This window comes from Phaethon aethereus, assembly GCF_964289735.1.
Source record: "Phaethon aethereus genome assembly, chromosome: 8".
NCBI lineage: Eukaryota > Metazoa > Chordata > Aves > Phaethontiformes > Phaethontidae > Phaethon > Phaethon aethereus.
This window is the reverse complement of record NC_138584.1, coordinates 7,380,665-7,401,572: the sequence shown is the minus strand read 5'-3', so window position 1 is coordinate 7,401,572 and position 20,908 is coordinate 7,380,665. Positions and strand designations below refer to the sequence as shown.

Sequence of the window (20,908 nt, the reverse complement as noted above, 5' to 3'; positions counted from 1 at the left end):
TCAGAGGTGATTTCCTCTTCCTCCTCGTGCAGCTCTCCATACATCTCCCAGAAGGGGGTACTGAGGATGGACACCACGGCTCTGGCTGAAAGCCCTCTCCTGTCAGCCCCAGGTCCCAGCCACATGCTGGAAGCGCTGGCAGAAATGTCGAGCCGGGACTGGTGAGCAGCCATGACCAGGCAGCCATGAAGCTCCTGGCCATGGACCGCCACTAGACCACATCCCTGCAGGCATGTCCTCCAACCGGCCCCCCCATCCCAGCCCATCACACAAGCTCTCCAGGCTCCCCCTCAGTCACAGAAATTGAATTCTAATGGAAAGATGGATCCCAGCACAGGAATCCAGTGTCCTAATAAGCCAACTGTACTTGCAGCCCGGTCAGAGCCTGCATTTTCTGAGACTGGTCAGCTGCGAGTGCCCTTCAGCCCCGGGCATGAGGGACGCTACAGAGAAGTGCTGGGTGGACCAAAACACCCCCCACGCAGGTCCTGGCACATGCAAACTGCTACGCAAAGACTCTGCCATGCAACGTGGTGTAACAAAGATCAGAGCACCGAAGAGCCGCAAACCAACTCGGAGAGAACTAAAGCAGAACGGTCTGGTCCTGAAATAGGTCCTTTTTTTCTTTTAAGCACAGCTCATTAAATGTTTGCTGGAAAAACAGAAAAGCATTTTCCACAGAGAAGAGGACATCCAAGAAAAGCCCTTTTGGACATAAATTGGCAAGAGACTCCCAAGCATTTATCTTCGGCATAGAATGTGCTCTGTCAGGAGGGCTGTAACTAACAATACGCTGAAAAACATGCCACAGACTTCCACTGTATTTTATTTGGCGCTAAGGGGTTATTCCTCAGCACAAAGTATTTGCAACTGGCATCGGTTAAACGAGAAATTACAACCTTCAAAAGACCTATTTAGCATCAGCTGCAGAAAGTACGGAATTTGCCATCGGCTTCGATGACAACAGATTATGCCCCATAAAACGCTGCAAACACGCTCGGCTACAATGCTTGGGGCGAGCTGCCAGTTCGGCGGGGGGCACCGGGGACTCTGCGCTTCCTGCCCCTTCTCGGAGGCTGCCGCCCGGCTTAGGACTGACGACACCCGTCTCCCCGACCCTCCAGCTCACGTGCCTGCCGAGTTCAGCCACAGGGCTCGAGGCACGGCAAGGTGGTTTCTGCAAGGACCTCGCAGAGCTGCAGGGCAGCCGGCGGAGCCGGGCTTGCACTGGCTCCAGCCAGGCTGCGAAGCACTTCTGAACCACACAGCAGCATCTTGCTCCATTTGGAGCAAGATACCCCAAACTCGTTAGCCCCACAGCTCATCGGTACTAAGGAGGAATAAGAGGGAAGCGTCTCACTCCTCCGGGCTGGATGTTCAGCTGGGACAGACTGAAGTCAACAGCATGGACGGGTCAGGAGGGCATGGAACCCAACAGGTGGGTTACCTGACTGTCGTGGTTTAACCCCAGCCAGCAACTAAGCTAAAGCCAGGACACTGGCTCTGCTCCCAACACAGTGATTTGGAAGCTCTATCACCTCCCGATCCCACGCAGATCAGCTGCGTCGCAGGATGGAGACAGCCAAGCTGCCTCCGTCCCGGGAGATTATCCCCACCTCTGCGAGGGGAGGAAAGAGCTCTGCCAGCAAACTCCCCAGGCCCTCAAACCTCCTTCCACTCCGGCTTGCCGAGCGCTCCAGAAAAGGAAACCTCAGAATCAGGAAACCTCCCCGGTGTTTGCTCAGGACGAGCGCTGTGTCTGCGCGGGAGCACACGCGGGAGCGCGCGGCGGAGAGCGGGTATGCCTGGGGAAGGGAAAGACCGTCTGCCGCCGGGCCAGCGCGATCTTGAGTTAACCTGGAAGAAACAACGGAGATTCTCAGTCCAGAAACACTGTCTGCCGCAGCTCTCAGAGCAGGCTCCGGAGAGGTCAGCCTGAGCCAGGTTTTCCTGCCGCAAACCCAGGGCTCGCTCCGCGAGCGTTAAAGCGCTCCCATCCCCGCGCTCTGCAAGAACTTTACTGTTTCCTTTCCCAGCTTCAGTCAGAGAGGTGCAGCTACAGCAGACCTACAAAGACAGGGGTTTATTGGGCAAAGACCCTGCCTTTACCTTGCCCTGGCAGGATATTTAACCATTCACGGGACTTGTGCAGCAACAACAAAAACAAAAGGGGGAAAAGGAGACTCTGGGCACAGCCGCAGCCTGCAGCAGGGAGCCCGCCCCGCGTTAGCACGCACTGCTCCAGCGCTCGTAGAGCCCAGACGCCTGCGTGGCATCTGCAGCCTTTCAGTTAAGCCCTGCACACCCTCCGCACAGGCTGAACTGCAAACCCGGGAATTGCTACCTGGCTTGAAAGTCGGTGTCTGCGAGTCTTTACTGGGCTGGGGGAGAGGGGATGGCTTTGCCTTGGCCGTGCCACCCAGCGTTGTTCACGCACAGCAGAAACAGCCACAACGGGACCAACCCGGTTCACGGATTTTAAGCCGGACCCTCCCGGAATCGCATGATTGCCTGTGTAGGAGATCGGCCCCGAGGCAGGCTCTGGACAGACTGTGCCTTCTGCTTTGGTCTGTGCACCTTCGGCTTTTTTTTAACCTGAAAGGTGGCTGGGTCTCATCCTTCTGACTTATACACACTGCCAGAGACGTACTTTTTTACCCCAGGTTTTCACATGACCCCGGAATCTGGAGCTTAAAAAAATAAATAATAAAACACTTAAGAGCCACGCTCCTTCACGGAGTCACAGCAGTGCCGAGACTGAACTTCGGTGCCGCCGTACTGGCACGGCATGTTCATGCGGTGACAGTCCTCGCATAAGGGCTTCGGGCACCATTAGCAAGCCAGGCAAAAGCTGGCATCCTGGTAGCAATGGTCTATCGTTACCCAGTTGGCCCAATTTTAAAAGCTGAAGTGTGACAGCTAAACCCATCTGCAGAGCCCTTTGATGCTCAAGCCACTTGCAGTCAGGCGCCTAACTACAAGCTGAAATGCCCAACTTGAGGCAGCCGCACAGGAAAATCTTTGGCCATTCCCACTCCAGAAATCAGGCAGCATTTTCAACAGGGCAGACCCTGGAGTCCTGTCCTAACTTTTTTTCCAACAAAAGGCCTCTTAAATTTACTCTCCTTATGCAGAGGCTCACAGGGAGACCAAGCCAACATTGTCAAATGATTGTATCGGAATCATGTTTTATTTCCCAACGTCTGACGGGAAGAAGCGTATCAAACCCCATGTAATCTGCTGCCGCAGGCTTGTTCCTGAGCGAGTGCCTGCTGAATCCACAGCAGACACAGGGACCGCTTCCCAGCTTAGACACTGCTTTTAGTTCACAGATACTTTAAGCGCCCTTGATGAATAGAGACACTTTCCTGAATTAAAAGCAAGAGGAAGAAAAACCCAAGTCTTCACATATATTAAACCCAAGTAATATTTCGACCAAGTCTGTTCCCAGCATTAGAAGGATTGCAGGAGCTGGAGATGAAAAGCTCCTTTTAAGCTGGAGAATTCATCCCCTCATCCCCGATGAAGGATGGATGGGTTACTAAAACAAATATTACATTTCATTCTGGCTTCCAGCACTCTGATCTTGCCTTACATGAACAGGGGAGGCAAAAGCACTCCCGATGATTATCTTTTACGTGCAGATGACCTCAAGTCCTCTTGCTTGCTGAGCCCGGGCTGTGATATGACATGTAGGTTTCTCCCACAAACCTCTTCTGTTGCTCAGGCGTTTGTTTTGCAGTTGCCCTGGCGGCTGTATTGGATCTACTACCCGGACACAGAGGTAATAAAATACCAAAACTCCTCATCCCTGGGCACAGGCTGTATCTTTCCCCGATTACCTGCCAGCCTACGGCCAAAGTCAAGAGTGCCGTCCTCGCTGCCTGCCGTGGGAGGCCTGCTGCTGCACTCGCCCAGAGCCGTGTCCGGAGAGACGGGTGCCCACATCCACCCAAACCACACATCTGCCCCGAAGCTCTGCCACCAGCTCCACCAGCACTGGCTGAAACAGGCTCCAAACCGCACCGAACCCCTGCAACTGCCCGGGCGGCACTGGGGTATCCGCTCTCAGCCGGCAGTCCCCACTACCTGAGCATCAGACTTTCCAGCTTTCAGGTACAGCCTGTCGCCAAAACCTCCCCATGACTCCAGTTTTCACACGGAAAGGGCTTTTGAGTTCTCTCAAATCATTAGAGAAAATGAGCCTGGGAAATGTCAATGCTTGAAACCCAAGCACTTTAAAAAGTTACTACCGATAGTAACCAAAGGGGTAACACCGCCCGTGTTTGCTAGAGCAGAGACTATGTTTGCATGGCTGAGATACTGCTCCCGAGCTACTGGGTCTCCTGCTGTGGGTCTTGCCTTTAAACTGTAAAAGAAAAAAAGTGGGAAAGGTTGTTGGAAAACCCCATCGAAGATCTCTTCCCCTCTCCCGGCTTTCCCTCCTCCTTGCTCCCTGTGCCGGCTGAGTTCAAGGCAGGCTGTGTCTTGCTCAGAGCGTGGCTTGCCATGCTGGAGCGAAGCAAGTCGAAGATGGGCCTCAGCCCTTTGAAGCAGCCACAACAGAGAGGACATCCTCTCCCCAGGGACGTGCCATGCAGGGCTGGCCCAGCCACCGGCACAGCAAAGCCAACGTGCAACGCGTGGCAGGAGAGAAGCAGCGATGGAGGATGGCCACGGGCCAGAGCTCACACCAGCCTCCTGCGGGAACCAGGCACCCGGAGAGGAGACCGTGTCCTCCGGTGGGCTGCTCTGGGCACCAAACCCCTTGGAGGTGCCTTCCAAAAGGGCAGCCCAGCTTCCCCAGCTGGTTTCAACTGGGTTTCTGGAGAAATCCCTTACAATGCAACATGCTTTTTGCTTCTGATCCTCCTGGTACTTCTTGACTTATTGGCCAATTTCGACCACAATTTGACAATTTGAACAGGAACTGCACAGATAACGCAGCTCCTACAATTTTCTTGAAAACTTGGTGGCTCAGTAAAAGAAAAGAGGCATTATTAATGCTGGCAGCGAGAGACCAAGCAGCTGGGCGAGCCCAAGCTCTTATAAGACACTCGGGAATCCAGACCAGGGCATGTCGCTGCTCTGACAAAGTGAAGGGAAACCCCAGCAGAGCTCAGCCTTGATTGCTCGGTGGACATCCCAACCTGGAGGTGCACAGAGGCAGGAGCATCATCACCAAGGCCTGCCTCCTTCACATCACCCCCTCCAGCCTTCCTCGGCAAGGCCAGAGCTGGAAAAGCCCAGGGCTCAGACCAGGTTTCGGTACGGCTGTGCCAATCCTTTTAACTATTAAACCAAGGAGACAGCGGAGAACAAGGCGATGGAGAGCTCAGCACCGACCGCATCCGTGTGCCCTGTTGCAGGGAGGGCAAAGCAGCTCAGACTCCTGCGGGACCCAGGCCACACCATCCACCCGTGTTTCCCTCTGCCACAGACCTTTCTGTGGGCTCGGACCAGTAGATGGCACCAGAATAACAGAAAAGCCCCTCCGGTTCTGCCCTCCGCATCTCCAAATCCTCCTGCAGCATCACCCCCCTGAAGACGACTGGGCACAGGGCACTGGCAGCAACCGATGGCTTTCGGCTCTCTACTTTAAAGGCCTGTTTGGAACTGACAGGACTTCTAAAACTTTGAGCAAACAAATTCAGGAGAGAAAAAAAAAAAGCGCCGAAGTGATTTCTTTCTGTTTTGAGGCTTATAAAGTCTTCCCTCCCCAACATAGATGCTGCTCTTACATGAAAGAGAGAATCAAATTATTTACCCAAACCATCTGCTTTCTCTGCAATTGCTTTAATTTGGAGGAGGTTTCCCCCCTCCAGCTGGAACTGACAGAAATGTCCTGCCTGCCGCACTCTACCACAATCTGCATTTCTCAACGTAGAAGCAATTCACCCAAGAAGTGCCTGGCTACATTTTTGGGTATAAAGGTGCCCTTCTCTTTGGCAGTCGTGACTGCTGACTTTATTAAAGGGAAGTCTAATACTTCTTCCCAAGCAGCTTCTGCTATTAGCTAATGACAACATCCTTGACCCCGGTGCACCGAGCATCCTCACAACTCTCAAAACAAGCAACAGGACCCGCTCGGGTCAGGGTGGGCATTTCCCCCAGGAGGTACCTGCCTCCCTCTCGCACACCGGGTGTGCAAGGATCTTTCTCTTTACAGACGGGCTGCCCTAAAGCAGGATTAACAGCTGGGGCACAGCCTGCAGCAAAAACCAGCCACATCATGGCCAGTTTAGGAGGACCCTACTTACATCCGTGCCTTGTGGTACCTCCTGATCGCAGCAGTGGATAGCCATGTTTTCAGAAGGAGGACCTGGGCGAAGAGGATGGTGGTCTCCTGGGATGCCCTCTGCAGCGCAGACAGGATTCTCCCAGTCCCCGGCTCAGCTGGGAAGTATGATGTGTACCCGAACACTGCGCAGTGACGCCAAACGCCCCGGAGCCGCAGCCACGGCTCTGCCTCGGGGAGGTTTACCGTGCTCATGGAGGTGCCAGGATTTTTTCAGTAGCTTGAATCCTGTCTGGAGTCAATCTGGGACAAATTCAGAGACCTTCTGACTTTTCACACCCGGACTGAGTTTTGAACGTGGCTCAGCCCAGCAAAGTTTTAAGAAGAGTTTGATTATTTTGATCTTTCCCCCCATCCCCATTATTAATCATACCGAAGGAAAGCATAATTCCTCCAAACCAAACCATTTGCCAAACCATTTCTCGGCACATTTTTTTACTTGATGTCCCTTCTAGGAACGAAACACGTTTGGAAACCTCCACGCCTCCATCCTGCTTGGCCAACAGCGTGTCCATGAGCAAGCAGCGGCGAGCTCTGAGCATCAGTGCTGGGAAATGCCCAACCTGGCGGGGTGGAGAAAGGCTCCCGTCCCTGTGGGCTCGGCGGCGGAGCAGAGGACCAGCTGTGAGAGCTAGGTGCTACAGATGCTCCTGGCGGAGCTCTTTTTAGCGGGCTACTCCCTGGCTGGCAACAAGTGAACTCAAAATGGAGCTGAGACATGGCTCTGATCGTTGCGGCCGTACAAACCCTTTTGCTCCCTTTCCTCGGTGCGAGCCCTGCACAGCCACCTCTGACCTTCCCAGGGAGCCCACCCTAGCGACTCGGAGCCCCCCGTGAGGATGCTGAGCACGTTTATCCCCCTCCCCACCATTGATTAGATTTGCAGCTCTCCCTGTTTTCCTCATTTTACCCAAAGCCGACAGGATCGCCATTACGAGAGACACTGTTCACACAGACTCTCAACCTGGCCAGAAACACCAGCAATTTCGTGGAACAGCCTATTTTCTTCAGAGCTGCAGCAAACTCAGAAGAGGTTCCGAAATACAAGAGCAAGTTGGGCTATTTCCGTGTCTGATGTTCGCCCTTTGTAGCTCTGCAGAGGCTTTCCTATCTCTGCTGTTCCTAACAGCGGGATTTTGAAGAGGGGATTGTCCTACAAATGAGCGTGACAGCTGGTTCACATAAGGGCCAGAGTTATGATCAGAGATGAGGACATTGCTTTTCTTTTGTGTTTTGGTTCAAACCTGTAAACAGACTCACACCGAGTGGATCTGCGTTCTCCATCTGGTCCTGTGATCCAATTTCCTGGCAGGAATATCCCTGACATCGAATTGCACAGGAATGCTGCAGCGCGTCCATCCGTCCCACGGCCAGAGCTGAGCTCTTCACTGTGCCGGTTTCTGCGCGAGACCAAGCCATAGGACTTCACCCAGTTACCCCAGCTAGCAAGACCAGTAACTCAGGGCTGACAAAAGCAGCTCTACCAAGAGGGCTTCCAGACATTCATGGATGGAGAAGCCAACGCTCTCCTTCAGAGTTATTTCTAGTGATTACACAGCATCTCACAGTTAAAAGACGCATGTTCTCTACCTCCTTTGAATGCACATCTGGCTTTTGCTCCCAGCCACTACCTTCAAGGGGCAGGGGGTGGGGAAGAGCTCCTCCTAAAGAGTCACAGAAACAGGGATTCAAATGCATCATCACAGGTGTCTGGAATGACTCTCGGCATTGCATGGCCCGAGAGGGACAGCGATACGTCACACGAGCCAAACAGCTCCCTCTCGGAACAGAGAGCGTGGAAGCACAGCAGAGAGCAAAGCCCTCCCGAGGAAGCCTGGAGAGCAGCGCCGTGCGTGTAGCAAGAGGGGCCGGGAGAACCGGGAGCCAGCACCACCGCTGGCGAGAAAAAGCCGGATTCAGCACCCGGCTCTGTGCTCCGACCCTCCAAGAACAAGGCGTCCTCTTCACTTGCGCACTGTAACCTCCTCCGGACCCAGGCTAGCTCTGGCCGGAGGAGCACACAGCATTCGCAACGGCAGACACGAGCCTGCCCAGATTGATGAAGGGCAGCTTTTGGGGTCATTTTTCTTACTAATCACAGACTAGTTTGTCTTTTCAATCACACCAGCTACTTCCAGCCCACAACGCCCAAGCCAAAAGGCACATCTAGGAAATCTGTTGCCTGGTTTCCCAGCAGTGGGTCACGCCCAGTGAGCGTGTCCCTTCCCCATCCACATGCTTCCCCTCAGCTGGCTGGGTCTCTCTTGCCCCACGGACGTCCCAGTTGAGCACAGCACAGCAACCTGCTTGGCAGGTGGGGGAAAATTGGAGGCAGCATCATTGCGCTGGCCAGGACAGATGAAACACAGGGTTAAGCACACAGGCACATTCCCACTAACGTCATGCAGTCACTGAAACTTTGGGAAAGGATGTCCAAGAGACCCCTCCTACTCCCTTCCCAAGGTAGGAACAGCTCTACTCTGTTTATCCCTTTACATGTCTCCATCAGATCAGATCTGTGCTTGAGGTCTCCACAGCATCCTCACACCACCTCTTCCAGGGTCTCCCTACCCTAGGGAGGATTTCCCTACTGCCTCACTTATGTCTCCCTTGCTGCAACAGAAGTAGATGGGCTTGGGGATCAGTTTATACCCTCCTTTTCTTGAGCTTAAGCACCTCTTCTTTCCTCCTAAACTGGAAGCTGGAGCTCTCCTTATTGCTTTTCTTCTCTGGACTTTTTTTTGACTCGGTTCGCATCTTCCTTGCAGCGTGTCCAAGCAGAGCCCACCTGGAGCCCTCTCCACGGCCAAGCACAATGAGAGAATGCTCCACAAAACGAGGCAGAGCTACAGGAGATGCTGGGGGTGAAAAACATCTGCCTCTCCTCGTAAAGATGGGGCGTTTTGCATTGAGCAGGAGAGCAAGGCCAGGTGAGCAGATTTGCAAAGGGCACAAAGTCACAGCACTCCAGCATGGGCTCCTTAACGCCGAATTCATCCCCCTTTATAGACAGCAGGTTGACACCAGTGGCTCCCATGCCACTCTCCTTTACAGGGCACCATGCAGAAACGCACTGGGCTGCGACATGGGGGAGATCTTCTCTGTAAGCAGAGGAGTGAGAGCAGCCACTTCCCCCAGAAAGCCCAGTTTCCCCACTGGGAATCACTGGTGGAGACAAGACGGATTTGTCCCATCGGGCGCCTGTGACCGGACCTTGCGGAGCACATCCCATGGAGGACCGGCTCTCCCGCAGCTGGAGAGCTTGGCCGGTGGCGGGGCATTCAGAGGGAGGGTTAGCACCAAAATAGGTCATTAGCAAGCGACGCAGGGTTCTTCATTCTTCTCTGGGCCCCTCATTTTCCTAAGGGGAATGCCTCAGAAAACCCAGTGGGGGGGGAGGAGGAATTTACAGTTCCCTTCCAAAAACCAGTCTTTGTTTGATCGTTTTTTTAAATGATCGAGTAACTTGTGAATACATTTTCTGATGATTCCCACATCCTCCCAGCTGGAGAACGGTTCATGAACAGACTCCAAACTCTGTAAATGAGCTTGTTAGTCATAAGTCTTCAAACAGGCTTGATAAACAACTTTCAGCCTGCGGGATATTCATCAACCATTCTGTCTGCCTGGTCTCCCGACACTAATTTATTATTTACAATGAGAGATCCCTCTCCTAAATCACAGGTGATTGTTTCTTTTTACTGATTAGCTGATTTTTTTTTTCTTTTTTAAGGAGAAACAATGAAAAACAAATCACAAACAAGCAATGTGTTACAAGCACTTATTCCTGAGCAGTTCCCCCAGTTTCCATGAGACGTATCAGCAGTTGTCCAAATTAAACAAACTGTAAGTAAAGATCTTTCTGGCCAAACCTTCAAGACCAGGCTATAGCCAAGAAAAAGAGCGCAACCGTCCCAACCAGCCTCTTGGGAATTTCATTGCCTGCCACCAAAGGCTCCAGGGACCTTCCAGCTGACCGGCACGTGCCGCTCTTTGCATCCTTTGGGTTTGTGGAGAGCCCAAGCATCTCAAGATGTTCAGAAGATCCGAGTCTGCATGCAAAAATCTGCCACCGAAAACTGTTTCACCCCATGGATGGGTTCACACAGCAAACACAAACTCGCCCAAGGGCACGGGGTGCACTCAGGTGCACCTGAGCAGAAGGTGGGTTCCCTGCAGGAACAAACTTGCTGGAAGTTGCTTCAGTTCATGGAAGGGGATCTCCTCAATGCTAATCAGTTAATTAACACAGAAGGTGGTCGATTCCAGAGACAGAGGCAGATGAAATAGCAATTTGCTGGGGGCAATGCAGAGGGAGGAGAATCTTCCCAAGTTGCTGTTAAAGCCAAGCTCTTATATAACACACATCCAGCGGATTTCAAAGCCCCTAACTGGGGGTCAGGATTGTTCCGATTTATGCAGGTAGGAAAATTAAGGCACGGCGAGGTGAGCTTGGTCAAGTTATGGCAGCAAGTATACAGAAAAAAAGACCTCAAGACTCCGTGGCCAAGGCACAAAGGCATTTTGGAGCAATGAAAGACAGGCTGGGTCATCCTACTGGGCCATCTCGACTGATGTTTGGAAGAAAAAAAGCCCTACTGTTTCAATTTAGATTTTGGGTGCACTCCCTTTCTGGGCGGGCTGCTCCCAGCACCCGCAAACGCCGCACCCTACAAACCCTGGCCTGTGGAAGCCCCAGGGAGGGTGGCCCTACGCTACCCGGGGAACACATACAGCAGACAAATACCTTTGCTAGCACGTTGCCCTGCAGGTGTGCATAAAATCCAGACCCGTGTTTCCATCACCACCTTGGCTCCCCATCCCTGATCCATGGAGAGGTACAGACTCCCATCAGTATTCAGAGTGACGGCAGCAGGATGAAGAGCTTGGCTCTGGAATAGTCTTCAAAGCTTTTTTTCTCTCTCTCACTGCAAAATCACCTATACATTTGCTTTGACAACCTCAATCACTCAAGACCGGGCCGGCTGCGCTACCAGCTCGTGTCTAAGAGACAGCCTTCCCAGTGCCAGATGGGAGCAAACATGCTCAGGAAAAAGAGATAGACTTGTCACGAGCCTTCTCCAGCGCCGTCAGCGTGGGAGTCATCCATCCCAAACAGGAACTGGATTCACAAACCTCCACTCTGTACCCTCCATCCAGGGGGAAACGCGCCGCCGCGCAGGACGCAGAAGGATAACGGGTATGAAGTGTTAGCGGCATTTCAAGCCGTGGGGCGAGGAGAGCGCTGTAAAGCTTTACGGGAAACCAGCCCAGACTTCATGGGAGCAGGAGCTGCCTGCAGAGCCACCGGCAAGGGCAGCCCTTTCTGCAGCACCAGGCCCAGAGCATTAACACTCTGTTTTCACTGTTACGGCTCAGGCACTTTCACCTGTTAAAGTCCAATCCATCCCCACAGAGCCCCAACTCCGCTGAGCCGATGCGGAGAAGTGACAGCTCTTCGCGAGCCGCAAGCACGATTTTTTTTTTTTTGCACATGTGGGTCGTATGAGTGACGCTTCCAAAAAAGAGGATGATTTCCAGAAGCGCCGAGAAGGTCTTCACAGCTTCACCGGCACACCGGCTGCAGCTCAGCCCAACTCACACACTACTCATTCAGCAGCCACAAACACAACCAAACCAAGAGCACGCAGCAGACTACTAAAGGTTTGAACCATGGGTTCAAAACCCGCCCAACCTTGACTGGTCCAGCATCTACACTGGCTACAAGAGAGAGCTGGGAGCTACTCGGATGCTGCCTACCCTGCTGCATCACCTCCAGACACCTCGCTTTGTTCCCAGTGCCCCTGAGACTGCTGGTCCCCTTCAGAGCTGGATGCTCCTTCTCCATGCCTGCCCACTCAGCGGCTGCTGCTGGCAATTTTGTCTTGTCCCCAGATGCACAGGGCCACGGATAACTTCGGTTTTACTTTGGTCAAGGAGGCCACAGGAGAAGTTCATCCACTGGTGGGCTCAGCACAGGAAGCAATGTCTCCAGGCTCCGGATGAATTCCAGCTCTCGGTGCAAAAGCAGTTTTGCTGCCCGAGCAGCTCATCAAGATGTGGAGATGGTCCTAGCCAGATACCAAGCGGCTCTTTGGATGTTTGCCCTGCCCAGCAGTCTCACTGACTGGCTGGAGTTTCTCCTGTAGGAAAATATCTCTAGCCAGAAATGGGGGAAAATTTGGGTGGAATATGAACTGGACGCTGCAATAGGATGTAGTGACTTGTTAGCAGCACAGCTGGCTCCCTTCACCTCTCTTCTACCCTTCCCTTCCAGGAACACAAGGCACCAGGAGGTCCTGGACTGCCACTCCAAGGCAAACGTTCACTTCATACGGGCATGACAAATCCAGACCGTCTGGGACAGTGCTTTAAACACTGGCGTAACCTTTTCTCAGCCTCTGGACGTGAGAGAAGAGCCCAGAAAGCTATGTAAGCTGAAATAGATGCTCACTGGCTTGCTCATCAGGCCTTTCTTCCCAGCTTTGGCCTTCGCAGACTCATCCTTGCAGATGCCAGGCTTTCCATTGCAGGAGGGGGCCCTCAACCCTCAGCTTCAGCACCACTGCTCCCTTCCCTTCCCAACCAGCGTCCTCCAGACGTTCTCGTTTGAAAGAAACTTCTCTCAAAATCATGCCACCATAGTCCAGCAGACACGCAGCGCACCCCTGCTGAGCTCCCATCCCCATCTCACAGCATCTTCCAGGGCTACATGGTAGAGACCAGCCAGGTCCAGCAGAAAGTGCAGGAAAGGAAACGGCAAGTTCGGTACATACCATGCATTTACAATGCAGGAATGACGGGCGTGAGCAGGGCCAGCAAACCCAGGAGTGAGAAGTGCAGGACAGCCCTGGAGGACCCTCGGACCCCCGGCTGTAAGACTGCTGCAGTCACAACACGGTGTGACAATGGACAAAACCCTACAGACCCGTGCCGTAAGGCTGGTGGCACTTGTGCCTACGCATGTGTGAGCTTCCAGTGACACAGTCTATAACACAGAGTCTCCGTAGAGACTCTCCAGTGGCTAGTAAGAGGTTGAATTTATGGTGCATCTTCCCATCGGCGGGAGGCCCTGCTAGCATCCTTCTCCACATCCCACCGGACTACCATAACACCCGCTGGGATTTCACACCCCTTTGAGCCATCTGCTCTCCCACCAGAGCAGCCAGTGGGTTCAGAAGATATTTCCCATGTGCAACAGGTTTTTCATGGGGGAACCAGACTAAAATCCTATGCTCTGTCCTCCACCACCCGAGCACAAGTTGAAACCTTTCCGTGCCCTGCGCGGAAATCTGCAAGCAGAGATCAAACAGAAAGTCAGATCAGAGCCTTGGACAACAGCTCCTCCAGCCAGGCTGTGATGATTCTCACTTCATATGTCCATAATCCGCCCCGAAATCCAAGCCTCCTTCAGGAAAGGCGAGTAGGGTGGGGAACCAGCAATGTAGTGATTCATCCTCCCCAGAAACAGAGGTCCAAGTCTGGAATATTGTGACACTTGGTAAATACTCGTGATGTACTTCATTATGCAACGAAGGCCCAGCAGGAGCACAGCTCCCTCAGGGCTACTTAATATGGGTTTCAAAAACGATTAAATATATCATAAACAACTTGCAACGGGGAATAAACACCTATAATCCCATCAAGCCATTCTGGTGATGTCAAAAATCATGCCAGCAAGCTCAGCTACCACGGGGAGGGAAAAAAAAAAAGTAACCTCAAAGGAATTATGACCCTGTAATTCTGTGTCTGCCTTGTCAAACACTCAACCCTCCCAGCCCCTCCTGCTTATACTCTGTCCGTGCTCTTGCTCTTTCTTTCCAGGCTTCTGAATGTCACATGTTTTGATGCACGTTGCGCCTCGGCTGAAAGGCAAAAGGATCGTGCCCCTGAATGCAGACAGCAAAACTGTTTCGTGCCTGCGCAGAAATATTTCATCGGCCTGACAATAAAGTTTTTTGCATGACTCAAGGCTGCCGGTCAAGCCTTCAAATGCTAATATTCATCAATTGGCATACATATAAGTGGTCCATTGAATTGCATGCAATGCCTCGTGTGAGTAAGGATTGCAGAAATTAACCCTGAGATAATATTTTCCCATGCAATCAGTGCTTTATACATCATCAAAAAGATGGAAAATATACTGGCTAGTAGTGGAAACTCAGTGCAGATGACAGAAAGCTGATGTTCATTAAAAGTGTTCTAGCAGTTTAGACCAAACCTTTAAGTTTTATGAGAGATTTCAAAATCTGATTTTCATGGAAATGTTTTCATTACATTAAGGGAAGGGGAGGGGGAAGTAAAAACCTTCAGCAAAATCTTTTTCAAATTAAAAAGTTGGAAGCTTTGTGCAGATGGATTGAAAACACAAATACCATCAGCAAATTATGAGACCATGAGAACCAGGAAGCAAAACTGATTATGATCAAAAAAAAGTGAAATTCACAAACAAATAAAAGTCTAGTTTCGCCCGTCAAAAGGCGGGCAGCATGGCCAGCACTCGCAAACTGAGTCAGCTCCCTCCTTCAAATTCATATGGCTTTTTTCTTTGTTAATAACAGTATGTTGTCCATTTTTGTTTGCTTGTTGGTGCCTTTTTTCTTTTTAAGTCTCCAGGTTTGTGACGAAGTCACATTTCCATTTTCTGTCTGCATCCAGAAGCTCTAGAAATTTATGTGAAAAACACAGAATGTTTTTCCACTTCAAACTGTAGGGTTCAGGGATATAAGAAAAATACCCAACACTGTGAGATACTTGCCAGAACATAAATGGAAAGAAATTAATGAAACTTCTAACTGCTCTGTGTCAGCTATCTGTTACTCAGCCTTTACTCCAGCGAACACAGCTCACTCTTCCTGCAAGAAGCCTCTAGGATCCGCGCAGAACAGCTGGCACGCGTGAAGATTACTCCCGCAAGAGAAAGCAAGCTGTTGTATTTTTCATAAAATCAAGTGCCTCAAAAATAATATCGATCTGATCCCAAATTTTTCCACATCAGCTGCTGGAAGAGGAGGATTAGTTTTGGAAAGTCTTTCTTGGCAGCACCTAGTAAGGATGCTCACCGCCGCCCGTGGGGTTAAAGGCAGGGGCCGGCTTCCCTCCTCATCCCTGTGTAACCTGTGGACATCAGCAGCCAGCCGCCTCCTGAAGACTCTCCCTTTGTCCATGAGCTATGGGGCACAAGAGAGGAAGAAAATAGCTCCTAGATTTAATCAATTTACCCTGCATTTCCCCCCTTGCTATTCTTTGTACATCCCCAGTCGACAGTCTCAGCATCTTCTGGGAATAAGGGCTGTGTTTTACTAACAAAAGAGCCACTTAGTATTTCAAGATAAAGCAGAGGTTTGCAAAGAAAACCCTGCAGTTGTCCCTGGTGCTTTCTCTCACGTTCACCCTCCATGCAACTGAGCAGCCCACCGAACCGCTTTTCACATTTCAAAGCAGTGGCAGAGCTTTTCCACCTCTTTTTAAGAAGGCATATGGGGTTTTTTGGTGATGGGTGGGAAGGCACAACACCACAGACAACCTCAGAATGAGGGGGGAAAAAAAAAAGGAGAAACAATTCAATATTTACACACACCCTTTTACTCCTGCAGCAACTTCACTTGGTCTGATTAAAAAGAGGCAATTAAAGCATAAAGAACAGCCAGGTGGGAGCAGACCAAAGGTCTTTCAGCTCAGGATCCTGTCTCTGACTGCCAGGAACGACAGAGTCAGAGGGTGTAAGCCCAGGCAGCAATGGAGCGGTTTCTGCCCCAGCTCATCCTTCCAGTCTCCGAGACTCACGGCTCCCTGAGCCAGACACTGCCTCCATGCGCTGCTGAGGTGAAGAGCCATCCTCAGTCCTCCCTCAGTTTGTTTTGTCCTTTCTTGAAATCATTTCTATTTCTGATCTCTGCAAAATCCTGCGGCAACAACATCCATCACCAAACAACGTGCCAGCCAAAAAAGCCCTTCCTCATGCTCTCAACCGGCTGCCTGAGAAGAGGGGGCCGAAGCCAGCGCAGATGCTCTGCTTGACCCAGCCTGAGCAAAGAAACTCACCTCCTCCCGGCCGCCCCGGCAGGGTTTCTGCTTCCTTGGGAAGGAGCAGCAGTGCCGAGGGGTCACGATGCCCGCTGAGACAGAAGTGGTGGGGAGCCACAGGCAGCCTGTGCCCCAGCTTTCATCGCGAACCAGCCGTGACAGCCCGACGTAATCTGCCAGCCTGGGAGAGAAGCGCAGCCCCCAAACTGCCATCGCTTGTATACTGAAGAGAAATTAAAGGAGAGTAATAACTCCAATACGCGGAACTCACGCACGTACTGGACCAAAGCAGGGTTTATTCATTCCTCACAAATGAAATATGAGCATAACAATTTTTCTTTTGCTGCTCATGCTTTCTCCGCGTCATTTTACGAGCCATCGACAGCAAGACTCAAACAAACAAACAATAAAAAAGCAGAGGTCAAAAATGCCATCTTAAAAAAAAAAAGAAAAAAGCTAACAGCTTACCAGCTCTGGATTTGGAGAATTAACCCTGCTCAGAGCCACAAGCTCTGAGAATCCACACGCCACCACCGACAGGTTTCTGCCACCCCCAAAGGGCACGGGAGCAATAGGAGCCGATCGCTGGGAAGCTCAGGGGGTTCCCTCTGCCGAGATGGGACCCGCATTTTCATCCCAGTTTTAGCTGGAGTCAGCGAAAGCCCTGCTACCAAAGCAAGAGTTGGTTGTATTGTAACAGGTGATTTTGCAGCAAAGAGGAACTGGGATTGCAAAGTCTTTCTGGCTAAGCGGCAGAGGCAGGGAGGTTTGCTGTGAATTGTCTCAGCTTTTAGGGTATAGCTTTTAGAGCTACAAGTTGAACTAAAGTCAATGAGAGTGACAGCTTTGCAGCACCACTGAAAAATCAGCTCCTCAATACGCTGACAGTTCTCCCTGTAAATATGACTATCACAACTACTCCCAGGGATGTTGTTTTTTTTCTTTTTAATAGGAAAAACATTTCCTCATGAACCCCTTTCAAATGAACTAGTGGTGAAATAGTTCCTTCAATCTCAAATGTCTAAATAAAACCTTTTGTCATTTCTGTGTCAAACTTTTCCCCTTACTTTCAGATTACACAAACAGCTCCAGTAATGCGGGGTTTCACTTCAGTTTGGGACAGAAATCAGTGACAGACTAGCTGACTTTTCTCCAGGTTGGAAGAACATTTTTAGTGTTCTCGAGACATTCCACAATTTCTCCAAACAGCTTTTACCTTCTCTCCCTTAGTAACACAGGGAATAACTGAGCCCTGTGTTAGCTTCTCCACTGAACCAGCTCTGATTTTTCACCGAGAAAAGCTCATACCTCTGTAGCACTACCTAGCTCCAGCACAGTCCTTTTCCTACGTGGCTTGCAAAACACTCCACAAAACATAGGCGATAGGTGGGGAAACTGAGGCACGGGGACTGATGGGATCTGCTAAACACATCAGTGAAAGAGCCAGAAAGCCCAGATGACAACTCTACACAATAAACCAGGGAGAATTTATCCCCGGTATTTTTTTTTTTTTTGCTTACTTTAGAATACTTTTAAAACTTTCTAATTCACCACAACGGCATTAAAACTTTGACAGCATTCAGAGAACTTCTAATTTATTTGAAGCTGTAGTTTGGTCCCTGCTTGGTGATGCTGGCTGGGAAACACACCATCGGAACACAAAACCCTTTGGTCCGGTTCATGCTCTAAGAGCAGGGTGGGTTGCGGGGAAACGCAGCCCTTCTCCAGGCTGACCGAGCTAGCTCTGGAGCGCTCAGCAGTTGGCAAGGGGCAGCATCAGGAAAAAACTGGGTTCAAATAAAATATGATAAACAAAACCGGGGTGGGCAGAAAGGAATGAAAAAAAAAGAGCTGCCTATGTAACTTCTTGCTTTGTATCTCGGGGACTCTGGCCGCAATATTGCGGCGCAGGGAGACGAATCAGGGGCGGGGAGCTGCGATCACTGCCTTCTCCGCTAAAATATCCACCTTTATGGCCAGAAATTGTATTTTTCCGAGTCCTGAGAAGGAAAAATTTTTTAAGCAACCTCCCAAGGGCGCTCGGTCCGTCAGCCGCGCCCTGGCCCGGCTGCCCGGGAGGGACGGGAGCCGCTCGGCAGCCGTGCACCATTCGCGTTCCCGCAAACAAACCCGCCTCGGGGCGACGCGTCCCCACCCAGAGACAGTATCTTGCCCGGGGGTGGGGGGGATGGTTTAAAAACTCGGGGGTCCCAGGGCGAGCTGCAAGGAGCTACTGCTTTTTGGAAGGCTCCCTCCTTTCCCCAGAATATTGAGCAAGCCACGTCGGATCCGCGGGGGTAAAAAAAAAAAAAAAAAGGGGGGGGGGGTCGTAGGCGGCTGCCGGCGGAAAAAAAACCGACGAAAACCGAACAAAAATTGCACTTGCAGTGTAATTTTTGTCTCGCCTTTCGCCGGCAGCGGCAAGGCAGCTGCCCCCGGACCGGGATGAGGGGCTCTCTGGAAAGCCCGTGTCCAAAGCCGTGGCCCCTGCCCACGCCACGGGAGACACGGCGGAGGCGGCCGCAGTCAGCCCTTACCCACAACGAAAATCGCGGCCGGGAATTTTTTTTTTTATTTGTTTTAAACCGAAAGCAGAGGGAGGGTAAGGGGGCTTGGGGCGGGGGGGTGCTGGCCCTGGGCACCCACCTCACCCCGCTCCGCCGCGGCTCGCCCCTTTCCGACAGCGCTGCCCTTGGAAAACAACACGCGGCTCCTAGAAAATGCCGCGCAAACCCGCGCCCATCCTCGCTGCCCTCCAGGCTGTTGTTTCACCGGCTACTTGCGCTCCCAAGCGAGAAGCCGTTAGGAGGGGATGTTCAAAGGCAAGTCTGTGCCCTGCCCTGCCCGCCGGGGCTGGATCAGGCCCGCACCCGGAGAACCGGGGCTTGGGGAGGCGGAGGAGGAGGGGACGGGCGGCTCCACTTTGCAGCCGCACCACGCACCTTCGGGCTGTTTTGTGAGCCGCGATGCTCCGCGCAGGTCGTCGGACAATCGTCCGCTCCGCATCCGGACCCCCGAGCAGCTTCGCGGTGCCCCGCAAACCACGGCGCCGGTCCCAGCTCCGACGGGCCGGACGGACTGACGGACGGAGGGCTGCTCAGCCGCCTGCCACGCCTCGCCCCGTCCAGCCAAGCCCCGTGCTCAGACCCTCTGGCAAGCGATGGAAGAGGGGGCTCGGCCCGCGGGCCTGATCCTGCCCGCCCCGGAGCGCGAGCCGCCGCGGGCGGCACGGCGGCGAGGGGCAGCTCGCCGCTCCCCCTTTCCCGGGACGCGGCCCGGGGAAAACAGGCGTTTCGCAAGCCCGGCGCCGGCCCGGCCGCGGGCAGGGGGCACGGCGGGAGACGCCGGCTCGGGGAGCGGGGACTGGCCGGCGGCTCCTCCGGCCGCTTCCTCGCGGGAGCGCCTTCGGGGCCGGCACCGGCCACGCCGCTCCGCCCCGGTGGAGCCGCCGCCGCGGCCCCTCGCCCCGGGGAGGGCTGGAAGGAGGGCGAGGGGGTTGTCGCCGCACTTACTGTCCTGCTGCGGGGTGTCGCTGCCGCTGGTCAGCCCGGGGGACTCCAACAAGCTCCGGCCGGGCTCTCCGCCGCCCTCCTCTGCCTGGGCGGCCACCATGTCGCCCGCCTCCTCCAGGTCCAGCAGGTGACTCACGGAGAAGTTCTTCTTGGCTTGTAAATTGTCCAGGCCAGCGGGGCCGTCGAGGCGGGCGGGCAGCAGGGCCTGCCTCTCCATGGCGTGGGCATAGCTGGACGCCATAGTGCTGAGCGGGGGCTTTTCTGCCCTCGCCCCCCGCCCCGGGCGCCCACCGCCCCCGTTCCCCCCCAGCCGCCGGCCCTTCGAGCGGGGGGGGGCGGGATGCGCAAAGACCGAAGGGAGGGGGGAACGGGACGGGACCCGACGGCGGCAAGCCCGAAGGGGAGCGGGCAGGGCCGGGCTTAAAACATGCCGGAGGGGAGAGGCGGCACGGCCGGCTCGGGGCGCCGGGGCGGCGGCGGGGAGCTGCCGCCGGCCGGGAGGCGCGGGGTGGCTGTGGGGCCGCTGGGGCGGGTGCGCCCCGTCCCTCCGCCTCCGCCAGCGGCGGCTCCGCTCCCTCCCGCCCTCCTTCCCCCCGCCCCTGCCCTCCCCTCCGCCCCGCACTTCAAACGGTGGGGGCGGCTCCGCCGCGCTGGGCACCCGGGGGAGGGCGGCCCGCGGGGCCCCGCCGGGACGTGGCACCGGCGCGGTCCCCCCACTCCCATCCGCGACAGGAGTGGGCAGCGCCGGCCCCCACCGCGCTCATTAGCTCCTCCTGGGGGTGGGGGGGTGGCCGGGGGAGCCCCTGATTGGGGGGGGAGCGGGGCGCAGTGGGTGGGTGTGTGGGGTGTCCCCCTTCTTGTCACCCGGAGCTGCAGCTGGAGGAAAGGGTGGGCACTGCCCTGGGGAAGGCTCCCGGGGCAGAGGAGAAATAGCAAAAATGAGAAACGTGGATGAAAAGGTGACAAAGAGAAATGGAAGAGAAAGCTTATGAACGGGAGAGAGGGAAGGAAAAGGAAAAATAGTGAAAGAGGAAGAAAAAGCGCAACAGAGAACTAAGAAAAAGAAGACCAA

General features: G+C 53.5%; 1 protein-coding gene across 2 annotated transcripts in view; it reads right to left on the bottom strand.

The window, feature by feature from the left end:
• The window catches only part of PRRX1 (paired related homeobox 1), a gene marked incomplete at its 3' end in the record, with an annotated part of 41,054 nt that extends 20,150 nt beyond the window's left edge, over positions 1-20,904 (bottom strand). For both annotated transcript variants that reach the window (XM_082003106.1, XM_082003107.1), the window contains exon 1: positions 19,837-20,904. In XM_082003106.1, coding sequence (XP_081859232.1) covers positions 19,837-20,077 — 241 coding nt within the window. In that variant the 5' untranslated portion in view covers positions 20,078-20,904. The remainder of the gene's footprint in view (positions 1-19,836) is intronic.
• Positions 20,905-20,908: the final 4 nt, after the last annotated feature.